This window comes from Coffea arabica, chromosome 1e (genome assembly GCF_036785885.1).
Source record: "Coffea arabica cultivar ET-39 chromosome 1e, Coffea Arabica ET-39 HiFi, whole genome shotgun sequence".
Classification (NCBI taxonomy): Eukaryota; Viridiplantae; Streptophyta; class Magnoliopsida; order Gentianales; family Rubiaceae; genus Coffea; species Coffea arabica.
This window is the reverse complement of record NC_092311.1, coordinates 44,920,025-44,935,000: the sequence shown is the minus strand read 5'-3', so window position 1 is coordinate 44,935,000 and position 14,976 is coordinate 44,920,025. Positions and strand designations below refer to the sequence as shown.

The following is a 14,976-nucleotide window of genomic DNA, read 5'->3' as shown; positions in this document are numbered from 1 at the left end:
ATTTGAAGTTGCAAATTGGCCCATATGTGACTTGATATTCCATTAATGTGACTTCTCTCAAATGCCCATATAAATAATTCTGATTCTATTACATCTGCTACATTTGAGAATTAGAATGGTTGCAAGTAAATCATTTAGAATCAACATATACACACAACTAACGATTGTACTAACTCAAATTATGCATGTATAAATTTTAGTACTGTAAGAAAATTTTACATAATATTTTTGGTGTCTCACCATCAAAAAAAAAAAAGGGTAACTCAATAATTTGTGTCATAAAATTTTTAAATTTTTGATTGACGGTTCAATTTGGATTGCTAATCTTAATTATGGTCATTCAAAAGGGACATTTGTATGTGCTACTGGTTACCTATATTTTGATATACAATTGAAAGATTGGAGCACTTCATAAGTTTTTGAATAGAAGAAGACTGTTTCTACATAATCTAGCAAAAAAGATGAATTTTCTTTTTGTTTCGAGTATTAATTTTTAAATTAAATTCGCTTTAACCACAGAATACCATTAGAATTTCATGGACCCAAATCTGTCAACCCACGGTTTAGAAACCTAACATAGCCTTGACGGATTGATACACAAGAAACTCTACAGGCCTACTTTAGTTTGCATTCTGTGAAAATTGCTTCATTTTATTTCTGTTTGAGGATCTTAACAAAGTATATATTTTTTAATGTTCTATCTGTCCTCGAGCCCTTTTTATTCTCAATTGTCAAGTTTAAGATTTGAATTCCGAACCTTGATAGTGGAGAGAACTTGAAGAGCCCTCCCTGGCTATTGAGCCAATTCCAATGGTTTTCTATATATATATATAATGAAGATGTTGTAAGTAGAATTTTCTACTTTTCTAAATGCTTTAACTTGATTAATTGTGCTTGTCTATTTGATTCTATATATTTCTTGGTTGGTACATCCAATCAAATTCTTAACCAACCATAGGCTATTATATGAAAAGATTCTTTCCTAAAGATGCTGTTCATCATTATTTTATTTTTAATCGAGCTATCATGATATTATATTTACACATAATGTTAATCTCTTAAATAGTTGGTTTTGAATCATGATGGTTTGTTTATTTTAGTGGTTGTTGCAATCTCTAAGTACATGAATATTGAGAAGGCTATCTGATTTGGATTAGGTTTTGTAGTCTATGTTTAATCAAAGTAAAATTGATTAGCATCAAGTGATAAAGCACTTTTCTTTAAAAAAAAATGCCAAGGATTAATGTCCATAATTGTCTATCTTATAGTCCCATTCTTCTTTAGTTTTGAAATAGTAGAATATATGTATTACAACAACTTCCCAAAACAAAACAAAAAAAAAAAAATCCAGCCCGCTAAGAGCTTTCAAAGCTTCAAATGGGAGAAGAAATTAGTTAGAGATTATATATTAAAGAACGATGTGTTTAAGATGTATTTCAGGTGTTAGATTTTTAGAAATATAAGATTAATTAGGGAAAGCATATAAATACAAGGGGATTAATTAGGAAAAGTGTATAAATGCAAGAGAAAATAATAATTTTTAGGGTGTGTATATACATGATAAGATAGGATGGAATGTAGGTATGTTAACGTATGGTCACCCATTAGAAAAATTCATTAAAATAAGAGCATTTGGTCAACTGTTCAGTCATTCTCAGAAAAGGAAAGGAAGAGAAAATTTTAACTGCTCAAACACTACCATCTGGCAATTTCTTATTGTTTTTGCCAATTAGTTTAGCATGGACTATTGTCATTTATAACAAAGGAAAATGGAAGTTCCTTTCAAATTTATCTGCTGTTGCGTAGTGTGATAGGAACTAGTACTAGTTTTATAGACAGTTAATTGAAAGAGGTTAATTGTATGCAAAAGCCAAATTAAGTAACTAAAAATAATTGTCAATCTTGTGCTTGATTACTTTGTGAAACATAGCATTGTCACTATCTACACAGAAATCTTGATATATTAAATAGAAACATACCAAATTCAACCTGATGCAATATTTATGTCATTCTCCAAAACAAAAAGAAAATAGAAAAGAAATGAAGACCTTGACTATCATTTTTCACTGTAGTTTCAAATGTAATCACATAATTCATTAGGAATTTAGTTACAAATCTCTATGTGTTTAATTAACTAAATCCTCATTGTGACATATTGATGGGAGTTCAAAATCTTCTTCTCATACTCATAAAAATGCTTGTGGATTGTCATCTTCTTTGGATACTCAGCCTAAATGATTAGCTTGCAAATCCAAATTGTAGCATCCTTTCTAAATTGCCAAAGGCTAATCAAACCCCAAAAACAAAGGCTTAAAAGGAACATAAGAAATGAATGACAACCCCCTTAACGTTTTGTCTGTCTTTCAGGAAACCATTTTGACAAATTTTCCTTGAAAGCAAGCTCCAGAGGGAATTAATGACCAGTAGTTGGCTCCAAAACTAGCATCATTCAATGATCTTTTTTTAAAGAAAGAGGATGTCCATAATAAATAAGAGTAAATCTTATATACTCTTACCGTGTATACACTGTCACAGTTGAATATGTGACACATATGTAAAATTTATATTTTAAATTCAAATTATGTGTCATGTATCCAATGATGAAAGTGTACACACTGTCAGTGTATATATAAAAGATTAATTCAATAAATAACCAAAAAAAAAAAAGTAAATTGAAAGATTGTATAGTACATGCTTATCTACCTCGATGTTGCTATATGATTATTCAACAATTTGTCGGCAATTATATTAAGCAATCAAAGGAATCAATTATTGATCATTCCTGAATAATAATAGTTAAACCGGTTTTGGATATGTGTCTGATATTGGATTTGGTGCCCTTTTGCTTTAGATCTTATCATTTCTTTATGAAAGGTCAGGTGAGCTTTTGCAATCACAGCAGTCCATGCCAAACAAGATGTACTATAAAGATCATTTCATCTACAATTCAAATTGACGAGTTTAGTTATGCAATTTCTTTCTTTCTTTTTCTCTTTTTGGTGGGGAAGTTTTGTATAATTCTTTGGTTATGTTGGAAACGAAGAGAGTCAACCTAAAATTTGTGGGATGAGTTGTGCTTTGGATTTCTCTTATAGTCAATGATGAGGTATTGTCTGCCAAGTATTTTGAGGCGCAAAAATACAGAGTTTCAAGCTGCAAATTTTGTACGTTTTAAACCAAATAATATTTTCACATTTTTTTATAAAAAAAAATCATCATTCATTAAATCTGCAGTAATGACAGAAATTATATCAACCATATACAGAAGCAAATAGATCTGAAGAACAAAACTAGATACTACAGATATGAAAAATTAAGAGAATGTTAGATTAAAAAGTTAAGTATTTTTGAGTTTCTATTTTCACATTTATGTCAATGAAAAAAAAAAAAACACTATCCTTTTTGTTTCTTTTGGCAAAGTGATCATCAAGAATGTTCCAATGTCACAACAACATATTATGACTTGGCAACAGGGAAATCCAGTGGTTACTTGCTGAGTTAAGTTCAATTCCCAAATCAGCAAAAGAGAATTGAATTGTCTTTACATTGTGAAAGCACTCAAATTCCAATTTGCTTTCCTGGCTCGGTAGTAAGTGAACTTGTTTTTGTGGACCACAAGACACTTAAATTGCTATTCCAACTTTTATTAACCCCAAAAGGCAATGATGAAAGAATGATTATATTTGGTTAATCAAAGCTAATTTGCAAATGACGTATTTGATTTATACCCAATAATTTTCTAGGGTTTACAAAAGCACGCTGATAATGACGGGATATTACCGACCTTTCTCTTTATTTTATGTTAAAAATTGCTTGTCATGCTAACCCAAAAAGTAGAGGCCGAATAGAGTCCATTAATCACACATCAATTTAATTATACGTTAATCTCTTTCTTTGACTAATCCAACTTTTGACAAAGAGATTTATCGGCCAAAAGACAGTGTTAGTTAATGTCGTTTGTCGTTTAATTACTTTTTATCAGAAAAATCCATCTTCTCACGGTTGAAATTGCTCCTCCTAGTTATGGTTGATGTCCTTTATAAGCCACTCACACCGACTTGACAAATAAGTCAAATTAAGCTTCTTGATGAGCTATTCTTAATTAATCACTCTTTGCATATAATTCTTTCTTAAAAAGTTTTCAATGTCCATGTTTTCACATGTTGTAAAACTCTAAAGCAGATTTGATCGAAATGATGGATCCGGGGTTGAAACTGTTACTAGTGAAACCGTTCGGAGCAGTTTCATGCATTTGAACAAAATGTAAATGCATTTGTTCGATGTGTAAATCAATTTGAATACAGTGTAAATTTAGTTCATCTTTTATATATGGACTCCACACACATTGTTAAAATGGATGTACGACTTGTAAATTAAACCATACAATCCTTTCTTGACCGATGGAGGCTGTGAAATGTTTAGGAACCGTTGCTATTGAAGCCATTCCTGCCCCAAATCTCAAAAGGATAGACTTAACAAATTCAAACTCATTCAACATACTACTGGTCTGGTTGCATACAATTGGTAATTCTTGGTGTGGGGAAGAAGAATTCTTCCTTACTGTGCACGTAATCTAGCATGGCTAAGAAATAGCTGACAATGCAAAAGTTTTTAATAGATCTATAGCATTAAATTGGCAAATACGAACAGGAAGTGTTTTTGTTTTAGCCATTGTTTGAAGAAATACAAACAAAATATATTCGACCAATAGTTTGATAGAAACCCAAGGCCTTCTCCGATATAGAAAATCAAATTAAGTTGCGAATTTGGATGCAGTTAACTAACCCCATAATTTACGCACTTAGAATCCTCTATCCCGTGTTTATATAGATGCCATGTGTATTGATGCATTGATAACTCAAGCAAACCTTTGACTTGTTGAGTTATCAAGCAAATTTAGTCAATTAGTCAAAAGTTTGCTTGAGTTATCAATGCATCAATACACGTGGCAGCTGTATAAACACGGGACAGACGGGATAGAAGGTAATTTCAGGATAGACGATTTAAATCTAATTTACGTTGACTTTCTTAGCAATTATACTAGTATCCAGCAATTTAAAATATATGTGAAAAGAATATCCTTTGTTCCATGAATTCAAATTCAATTTTTGGTAATACAGCCAAAACGTCAAAACAGAACTTGAATCATATAAAGGTGATCACGTCAAGAAACTGAGAAATTCTCTTATGCCAATCTTTGGGACCAATATGTTCTAGCTAGCCTTCTCTGAGCTAGCTAGTATATATCTCCTTGATATATATTATTTTCAAAGCATTTAGTCAATAACTACTAGGGTTGATCTAGTGATCAGATGAGAGTTTTAAAAGTTCTCTCTGCATGCAGCGAGATTGTAACAATATTGACACATTCATGGCAGACAACAATATATAGCCTATCAAGTTATGAGTTTTTAAAACCACTTTTCTTTTCCCCCTCTTCGAAAATCACTTGTTTTCAGTGAAGCTCTAGAAAACAGAAACAGAACGAATAATAATACGACATTAGACAATGTAGAAGCATATCTAGCAAGTAACGTCCCTAGATGATCCTCAAACATATCAACTGAGCTATGGAAATATCCTAGTGAATACAGTCCAATTGTAAGGTATTCTCTTTTGTGTCCGGATCTTAATTGTTTGATTAAGAACAGAAACAGAAAAAGGTTTGCTGTATCTGAATATTCAGATGAATCTCGTTATAACCCTTTTCCACCTTGTTTAAGCCATAAAGATTCTCCTAAATTACACGATCAAAATTTGCAATGCTGACAAATGCAATTGGAGACTAAATAATAATGATGACATTTTTTAGCCTTTTCTGTAGAGCTTCCAACTAAATCAAGAATTTTCATGACTTCCAGTTCCAGATATGATTTTAGAAGATTTTCTTGCAGAAATATAGAGATCGGTTCTCGATTGCTTTTAGCTCTTCCAAACTTGTAAAAAAAGCTGTCATCTATTATGGGTATTTTGGCGAAAAAATAATCAAAATGTTACTTTGCTTATAAAGAATCTTATTGAAAACAGTTTTTTACAGAAAAAAAGATAAATAAATAAAATTAACAGGCTAAAAAAGAAACAAAAACCAACGTCTAGCTAGTTTGAAAGTATGTTGATACTAATTCAGATTTCAGGTACAATATCTCTTGTAACAAAAAAGTAGTAGGAAAGCAATTCATTCTCAAGCATTTAGTTTGCTTCAAGAAACATGAAACTAAGCAATTTATTAAATTTAAAAATTAGAAAACAATTTTGTCAAACCTCAGCTATTTCGTTGTGTTCTTGATTTCCTCGATTCAATAAATGTGCAACCGAACTTCTTCTGTCCTTTGTGCATTAGTTTTTGTGTTTATCGTCAAATTTTATGATTAAAACCACAAAGGGGACGAGTTTCTCTCTTATCTCTCTAGTATTTGCAATAAAATATCCACCTCCATGAAAGCCATGCAAGCACAGAGTAGCAATATTCATCCCCCTCTTCCTACTTCTGCAAATTTCCTACTCGAAAGAAGACAATATGCATCATCTAACTTCCTTTCTCTCCTTTTTCTTGTCCTTTGTACTTTAAGATAATCTTTATCACAACCACCTCAATTAAATGAAAAGCTGCAACCACCTTCTCATCCTAGTTTTTTCCTAGTTGATTTTCTAAATTGTTGTGTCACAAAGAGGTCCAACCCCACCCCTTCCCCACAACCAAGAAAAAAAATTAAAAATAAGGGAAATGGGCAAAAAAAAAAAATTTTAAAAAAAAAAGAAAAAAGAAACAAGAAAGATATCCTTTCCCTATATCAAATACTTAGTATATATGTTACAATGAAAAAATCTCCAACACTTTTTTCTTTCATGCAAAGAAAGTAGACTCATTTATAGCTAAGTATCAGCTCGCATTGCAATAGCATTGAAGCATTGCACTCTCGAGGCCTTCACCTTAGTCCTCCTTTGTAACTTAGGACTAGAAAAGAACTTGATTGAATACGATATTACAAAATCGTCTAGAAATATCGACGTTTTAAAATTGTTTTGTAAATTAATTCACATATGGAAAAGAACTTGATTGAATATGATATTACATAATCGTCTAGAAATATCGACATTTTAAAATTGTTTTTTTTTCATAAATTAATTCATAGGGAGCTTCCTGATGCAGATAGATCTGATTTACATTTACAAGATCATAATACAAGTCAAGGATTTTAACAAGCTAGAATTTTCAAGAAATGCTACTTCCTCTAAAGTATATAGATTGGGAAGCCCTAAAGCTAAGAGGCATGGGAGGAGGCTATGGGATTTGAACATCAATACTCTATCAGGCTACTCTGAGCTAGGATCAGAAGTTGGCGAATTGATTCTGGGAAGATTGTACCATCTGCAAATCGGTGGTTGTTTGGCAAGAGTTCTCATCACCAATCATAGTCCTGGCAATTATTGAAATCAATGATTGATTTATGACATGCATTAAAAATTGTACATATATAACTAAACAACAGCAATAAATAAAATTAAAGCGCTCCACACAGCAACATTTCAAGATGCTTTAATGATTTCCATTGTCAAGTTTTAGATGACACTACTAACTTTTTCTTTTTAGTACATTTTTTAATTTAAGGAGAATATCTTGTTCTTCTTCATGTACAAACAAACTCGTCATCTTATGACTCAAAAAAAAAAAAAAAATGAGTCACCTTACGAACCTCTTAAAAAAATGGCCACTCAACATTTTTATAAAGTTTATAAACAAGAATTAGCTTGTAATTGGGGGAAGGGAGTGTAAGTTAAAAATTCTGAGTTCGAAACCACCTACTTACACTAAAAAAAAAAAGAAGAAGAAGAAGAATTAGCTTGCAATTAGTTGTATTAATCCTTGATAATCTTCCACTACTTGAGCATTTCCCTCAAAGGGTTTGCAAATCTTAAGTAAAACTTTTGCCATTTGCATGTTCTCTCTAACAAGGAAATCAAACAAAACATAAAAAGATTTCTTTAACAAGCTCCTGATTCTAACTTGCTGATGCTTCTAATTAGTTGATCTATGTCTGGAAGAAATAAAATCAGAAAAAAATTCATCCGTTTTATCTTACTCTCTTGGCCGTGATGCCCAAAGGGAGCTAAGTGCTCGGAGTCGACCATAGTACTCTCCAATGACCAAAAAACATCGTGCCACTTGTCGAACTGTCAATATTCGCAACAGATGATGAAGAGTTTGCTGTCTTAAATTATCGGCCTACAATTCAAATTAAGATTTCAAAAGCAAAACCCTACGACGACACACCATGTTGTCATAATAATGCATAGGCAAGAAGAACTCCAAAAGATGTAGCAAAAGAGTTGAAATCATGTACGTGGTTGTTTTATTCATAGGATTTGGACTATTTTGGTGAAAGATAGATTAAGAAAATGAAGGTTAAGTTTTGAGTTGTCAACTAGCTAGTTCACAATATTCCAAATCCATCTGTAGAAAATTTGGTCGAGTGGTCTAGTAAGGGTTTTTATTTCAACAGTTGTCCCTTTCATCCACCATCTGATAGCAACACATTTTGATGGAAACATTGCATCAAATAATGTCCTTTTTGCACAAGAACATTCAAAATTAAAGAAAGGGACAACATTTAAATTAGTAAAATCACCGCTTAATCGACAAGGCGGGGGTTGTTAACCACAAATTATTCTAGTATCAGGATTAGCAAGGGATGACGAAACCATGACCTATATATATATATATATATATATATATATTTGGAAGTTTGAAAAGAAGTTTTCTGTGTCAATCCCTAAACTAGACTGCCCCTTTTATAAAATGGAACAAAAAAATATATTCTAGCAACGAAGGGATAGAATTTAAGAAATTGGGAGAAAAACAGGGGGATTAGAACCCAGAATCTCTACGTTTTGGAGGACTGCCCTTGAAAGTAATTCATAAAAACTTATTTTCTTCTAAGCAGGTGTCTACATTGCAATTATAGTACTACAAAAAAAGGTTTAATTGCTTTAATATACTGGGTTTTGATGGAACCATGTGTCAAGTCAATTTTTTCTTTTTTTTTCCCCCAACTTTTAAACCAGTCTTTTTCTGCTAGTGCCATGTTTTAAAGACATGCATATAGTCAATTACTTCACCAGGAAGTAATATTCACTCTGACCAAGGCCAAGGGGAAAGTTGAAAGTAGTTTTTTCCTTTCGTTAAATTTAGAAGGATTGACTCCATATTGCTTTGGATAACTTTTTTATTTTCTCAAGCAGAACCAGCTCTAGAGGGATCTTTCCCCTAGAAAAAAGGGAAAAATGAGTAAAGAATTTGATCCTGTTGGCTGTTGGAAAGAAGGGACGCAATGGGTACTCTAAAGAGTGAAAAGAAAACCCGAAAAGAAAAGAGACAGAGTTAAAAGAAGCCAAGATAAACAAGGCCCACTCCCATGCCTCCTCTACAACCTTTACAAACTCTCTTTTTATCTCCTCTTATCTTTCGGGCCATATGGATGCACAAGAACCATTGCTTATTATTGAAATTTTCTTGAATGGATCCACAGATAATTTACACCAAAGTATGGTCATCCAAACGGAAGACTGATGTGATATCGCACTTGTCATAACTTTAAACAAGAAGGATGTTGCATCAGGACACGAGAGTTGATTAAGATTTCTGCCAATTTTGCTCGTTCAGAATTAAAATGTTTTTCCCCGTTCATGCATATGACTAATCCTAGTTCCTAAATGCCAATCACATATAGAATAAACACTGGGGAAAATGCCGTAAATTCGTTTTACCTGACGGACAAAACCTTCAAGATTGGTGAGCTTGCCTAAGGCAACAGCCATGTGATGCATCCCATCATTGACAGTGCCACCGGCTATAGTTTCAATCAGAGACTGCTGCAATTGTTCCAATCCTTGCGAGAGAGCCTCCTCGGCTTGTTGCGAAGAATGTTGGAGACCATATATCCCCACAACTTGCTGCTCCGTTAAAGGGTCTAGTTGCGTTATTAACATCTGACAAAAATCAAGAAAGCCGTATAAAAACGTAAAATGGATTTGTGTGATTGATTTAGCATATGTAAAAGTGGAAGGATGAAAAGCAAACCTTGATTAGCTCAGAGGGACGAAAACCGCCCATCCAAAGAAAGCATCTTTCGGCAGGAGTAGTCCACATTCCAGTGATGAGATGGAATACATCAGATTTGGCTGCTACTCCCTTGAGGCGGAAAATCTCATCATAATGTGCAATGTATCCATCAACTATCACCCTCAGATCACCATCTGATAAGTGAGCTTGCAAAGCAGTTCGAAGCTCTGACATGTGCCTGTGATCATCATCTAGCCATCTTGCATATTCCATATCGAATATCGCAGCTCCTGCATTAAAATTAAGCAGTATTGCAAGTCCTATTAGCCTTATATATACACATGTATAAGCCCACCAGTATACTTCCTTGAGCTTTTTATTTGATTGTTTAAGCATAAAATGAATTTGTCTGATCATTTTTTGTCCTGAGAGTGGTTGCATTGACAGAATTAGTAGTGAGATTTGCAACAGTTTTTTGCTCCAGGGAAACTGTTAAAAATGCAAGGACATTCTTCTTGAAACATGCAATATCTATTGGAAGCCTTGTTAGCATCTAAATCAAAAAGACGATGGAATTAAACAAATTGTGGTCATAGTCATTCTCATATGCCAGGTTACTAAGATTTGACATGTGACGTTTGACAGATTTGACTATTGGCTCATGGGTAGAAATTTCGATTAAAAGGCAGCCGGTGTCAGATTCATGGTTGAGAATATGGGATTTCATGTTGAAATGTAGAGAACAAAGTTTGACAATTTAACTTTATTCCGCTTAGCATATAGGAAGAGTATGACTTACTTTTCCTCACAAGCATGGTACCTAATTTCTACAGTGCTGTTAACATAACTGCCAAAATTTCTTCACTATAAACTTGTCCTAACCACAACTAGAATCTAGAAGATAAAAACAGGAAAAGAAAAAGAAAATCAAAGGTGGATAAAGACAAGATGGTTAAAATGGTAAAATCAATTTGCAAATGATAAACTAACCTGAGCTGATGTTCCCACCAGGAGCACCACCACCACCCAAGAAAAATCCCTGTTGGTGAAAGAAAGTAAGAAACTAGTCATTCCCACTAGTCAGCAAGAATATCAATAAAAAAAAAAGTATTGTCCCTTTGGTTAAAAAAGGAACGTCCTTCTTAGGAACTGACCAACCTGAGCACGGGCTCGTTGAAGGTCTTGTTCAAGTTGAGTAAGCCTTATCCTGCTTGTTTCTAGCTGTTGTACATAGGCCTGCAATACAACACATTAAAAATGTCCAAGTACATAAATATGGAGAATTAGGTCAGTGGAACTTTGTTACAATTTAGTAATGCCCCAATAAGAAGCCAGAAAAATGGCACTGACCTTTTTTCTAAGCCTACTTTTCCTCGCAGCTTCTCTGTTTTGTGCTAAACGTCTCAATGTCTGCAACCACAAAGACAATTATCAATCGTGGATGAACACTTTGGAATTTCTTTATTATTAAACTGTAATTGACACTAAAATATGGCCGAATGACTCAAAAAACAAAAGAAAAGGCCGAATGAAAGAAATTAAGAAAGACAAGGTGGTGACATATCCAACAAAAAGAAGACAAGACTGTTTATATGGGCTTTTATCCTACGTTTTCTTGCATGCACACATATTCCATTTGTGTGTAAACTACCTTAGCATCGAGCACTTTCTCTGAAGTTGAACCAGGCCCTCTTCTCTGCAACATTGAAAAGTGAAATAAAACTATATAAAGAGAGTAGTTTGGTTGAGTTTGAATAGCATGCCTGATATTATAATAGTAAAATGAAAAATAAGTAGTTTACGCAATAACTGCTACATTAACAAGTTAGTAGAACTTTCGTCCACTTCTAATTTTCAAAAGGGTAGAAGAAGTGAAGGGTAACGTGTCAGCAATGCAGAATCTGTTCAAAGATTTGGTCATTTTTATTCCAAAAAATCAAACTCATAATTGTTAGGTAGAGGGTCTAGAGCGAAGACAATGTGAAAGGCATTTTTCATAATTCTGATGCTGATGTGAAAACTGTTTCTTCAAGATGGTAATAATGAGGACTGATCCCATGAACTAGCTAACGTATGCTATCAGCAGCTGTGATTCTTTTCTCGGATTTCGTTTTTCTTTCCCTAATACCAAAAGCAGATAAAGCATAAAAGACAAGTAGTTAAACTAGAGTTCTTGGGATAAGAAAAGGTGGTAATTATTATCAGAACTTAAACTACAGTTATGGAAATCGAGTAAAGGAAGAGAAGCCTCTTTAGTACAAATAAGATAAAAACAAGAACAGTGATACTGCCAGTACTGAAAAAAAGATCCGCTTTTTTTGCCTCTCATGTCAGAAACTGAATCAGAGAATCACTGAGAAATCAGAACAGGCTTCGATATTATTTTCTGACAATTGTTGGGATTTGTGATAATGAAGAGAGAACGGGAGAGTATAAAATTTCCTGAAAGGATGCCAACTTTTTCCTGGATTTTGGGATGTGATGACTGAAGAACTGGGAGACTAGACATGGAAGACTGGGAAAGTGCAAATAACCTTTTCAGTTGTGGGTTTTCCACCAGCTGGTTGATGATCCTGTGGCATTTCTACTCTCGAGCCATCATTAGCCATCTCTAGCTGTTGCTGTTGGTTTGGTAGCTGAAGATGCTTCTGCTCAAGTCCTTGAGGTTCCAATGATGATTTTTTGCTGATGGGGGATTCCGGTTCCAGTCTGGCCTCAGCTCTACTCGATAGTGTGTTTACTGCTGAACCTGAATCAGTACTCTCCTCTCCAGACTTTGAACTTCCCTAAAGTTAAAGAAACGGCCAAGAAAGCGTATTAATACCCCAAAAAAATGACACCCCAGAACATTACTATGACAAGATGTAGGCATATTAAACAGAAGGTAGAAGAATATGAGAGGAGATAGTTGAAGGGAAGTACTCTAGGAGTCTGAATAAGTCTAGTGGGCCAAGAAGGGAACATTTCCAGAGTTGCTGCAGGCCTGACGGTTGCTGCATATAAAGCTGCATAGAATCACAAGCCAAATCTTCAGAAGATCAGCTAAAAATCAAGTCTTGCAAGGACTTTCAAACCTCATAAAAGGGGAAGAACCTAATCTCCCTTTTTGCCCTCTTTCTCTCCTTTGTTCTTTCTGAAGTTATGGAGTCAGTAAGTAAATCATGCAAGGAGGTCAGGTTTCCTAGTTTGTAACCCCACGCCATTCAAGTTCTTTACCCAAGAATGATTATTGCATCAAAAATAGTAAGCCTTAGCCTCCCCGCTGGCCTCAGCAGACCACATATGTAGCTCCTTTTCTCTCTCTTTTTCTGCTTTAGGAGTTTGTTATACTTTGCAAACGTCAGAACAAGGATAAAATGATGGGGAAAGAAAATAAAAATAATGCATACGTGTTTTGGCTTCATCATTGTTGATCTTAACTCCTTGCAGCACAATAGCCTCCTCTAGCTCTCCAAAATCAAAAGCAGATCCTTCTTGATTACTGTAGCATAAAAATATTAACACCCCATGTCAGAATAAATGCAAGACTCACAGATTATTTAAAAAAAAAAAAAAGAGAGAGACTAACAAGAAAAAAGACGAAAGAACTTAATGATCTGAGGTGATGGAAAAGTACATGAAGGATGTACTAGGAGGGTTGAGCCCACGAAAAACAGCGTAAGGCATAGTATTGTGGTGATGATGATGTGAGGGTCCTGAGTTGGAAAAACCAGCCTCACCAACTCTTTGACTCGCCATGCAAGAACCCAAAACTTCTTTATCAGACCATACTTGTGTTTCTGAAAGAAGAAAACTGCAGCAGCCAAGTGTGAGATACAAAATTTTACTACAAGACGGCTGGGAAATGAATGGTTTTAGATGGAAACAAGGATCAGGGAATGGAAAGTCGGAGTTTTCCACATGTTTCACCTCAGTTTTCTATGGGATGCACCACCAAAAAGTCCTCTTTTCTACAAGTTTTGATGCATAGAGCACAAGAAAACGAGAAGGAAAAACAAGAGTGGCTAAGAATCTAAGAGCAAAATTGCGAAAAGGATTAAGGCTAGGGGAGGGCTCCTCCAGTCTTTTGTTCTCTCAAAACATGCCCTCTCTTTTTAAACGGTCTCTAATATACTCCCTCTTGTGAGTTGTGATGACACGCCTTTTCTTGATGATCTTTCGTAGCTCTCTCTATCTATCTGCTTTTCTTTCTCCTCTCCTTCTCTGCGAAGGAAATTGTCAGATTATTCTGTTGTTTGAGTTGCTTTTATCTGCTTCTGGTGTAGATAGAAGTAACGAGGGGTCATTATTATTTTTTTTCAAAAATGAAATGAGACTCCCATCCCACCCCGGATGGTACACCAGATCTTCTCCTTGAAAAACTACTTTGTCTTTGGCCCTCTAGACCTGTGGCTCTGCTCGGCTCTGGCTCTGGCTCTGGCTCTGACTTTGTGACTTTGTGGGGTTTGAAAGGGAAAAAAGAAAAACACAAAAAAAAGAAGAAAATACTAGTTTAAACAAACAAATATTTTGTAGTATAGTACGTCAAAGAACCACGGTGGGGTCTTTGGCAGGAAGTGAACCCACTAGAATCAAGTGACTCCTACTCCACTTCCCTTTCTCTAACCGCCTGAGATATGTTATTGGTCCTTCTTTAGGGGCTCTTCAGAGTTGGAAGTACTAACATGAGGAAAACGATTAAACAAAGTAGTGCATCAATTTCAATTTTCAACATTCCGTTGGAGATGGACAATCTTTTCTTTCACAACAATGTGAAATAAAAGAAAATGGATTAATGTGTTTTCTTGATCTTTCATTGTCTTATGCAGGTAAGAAGGGATTTGAGACACGTAACACACATATTACGACTTACTTAATTTACGGTTCATAACGTGTCTCGTTTTATTATGTTACTATTATTTTCTTTCTTTGTACTT

At 34.4% G+C, this 14,976-nt stretch overlaps 1 protein-coding gene across 6 annotated transcripts; it reads right to left on the bottom strand.

The window, feature by feature from the left end:
- Positions 1-7,096: 7,096 nt before the first annotated feature.
- On the bottom strand, positions 7,097-14,513 carry LOC113705956 (transcription factor TGA9). 6 transcript variants are annotated; one of them, XM_027227859.2, is made up of 13 exons: positions 13,970-14,507; positions 13,677-13,853; positions 13,450-13,541; positions 12,983-13,065; positions 12,595-12,846; positions 11,712-11,756; positions 11,411-11,470; positions 11,219-11,296; positions 11,051-11,099; positions 10,079-10,350; positions 9,766-9,987; positions 8,082-8,224; positions 7,097-7,418 (listed from the first exon to the last, which is right to left on the bottom strand). In XM_027227859.2, exons 2-13 carry the CDS (start codon positions 13,796-13,798, stop codon positions 7,331-7,333), a joined length of 1,506 nt encoding a protein of 501 aa, XP_027083660.1. In that variant the 5' UTR covers positions 13,799-13,853; positions 13,970-14,507; the 3' UTR covers positions 7,097-7,330. The 6 variants fall into 6 exon arrangements, with proteins under 6 accessions (XP_027083660.1, XP_071913674.1, XP_071913676.1 ...); XM_072057573.1 differs by having other exon boundaries at positions 8,082-8,172; positions 13,677-14,513; XM_072057575.1 differs by lacking the exon at positions 8,082-8,224 and having other exon boundaries at positions 13,970-14,512.
- Positions 14,514-14,976: the final 463 nt, after the last annotated feature.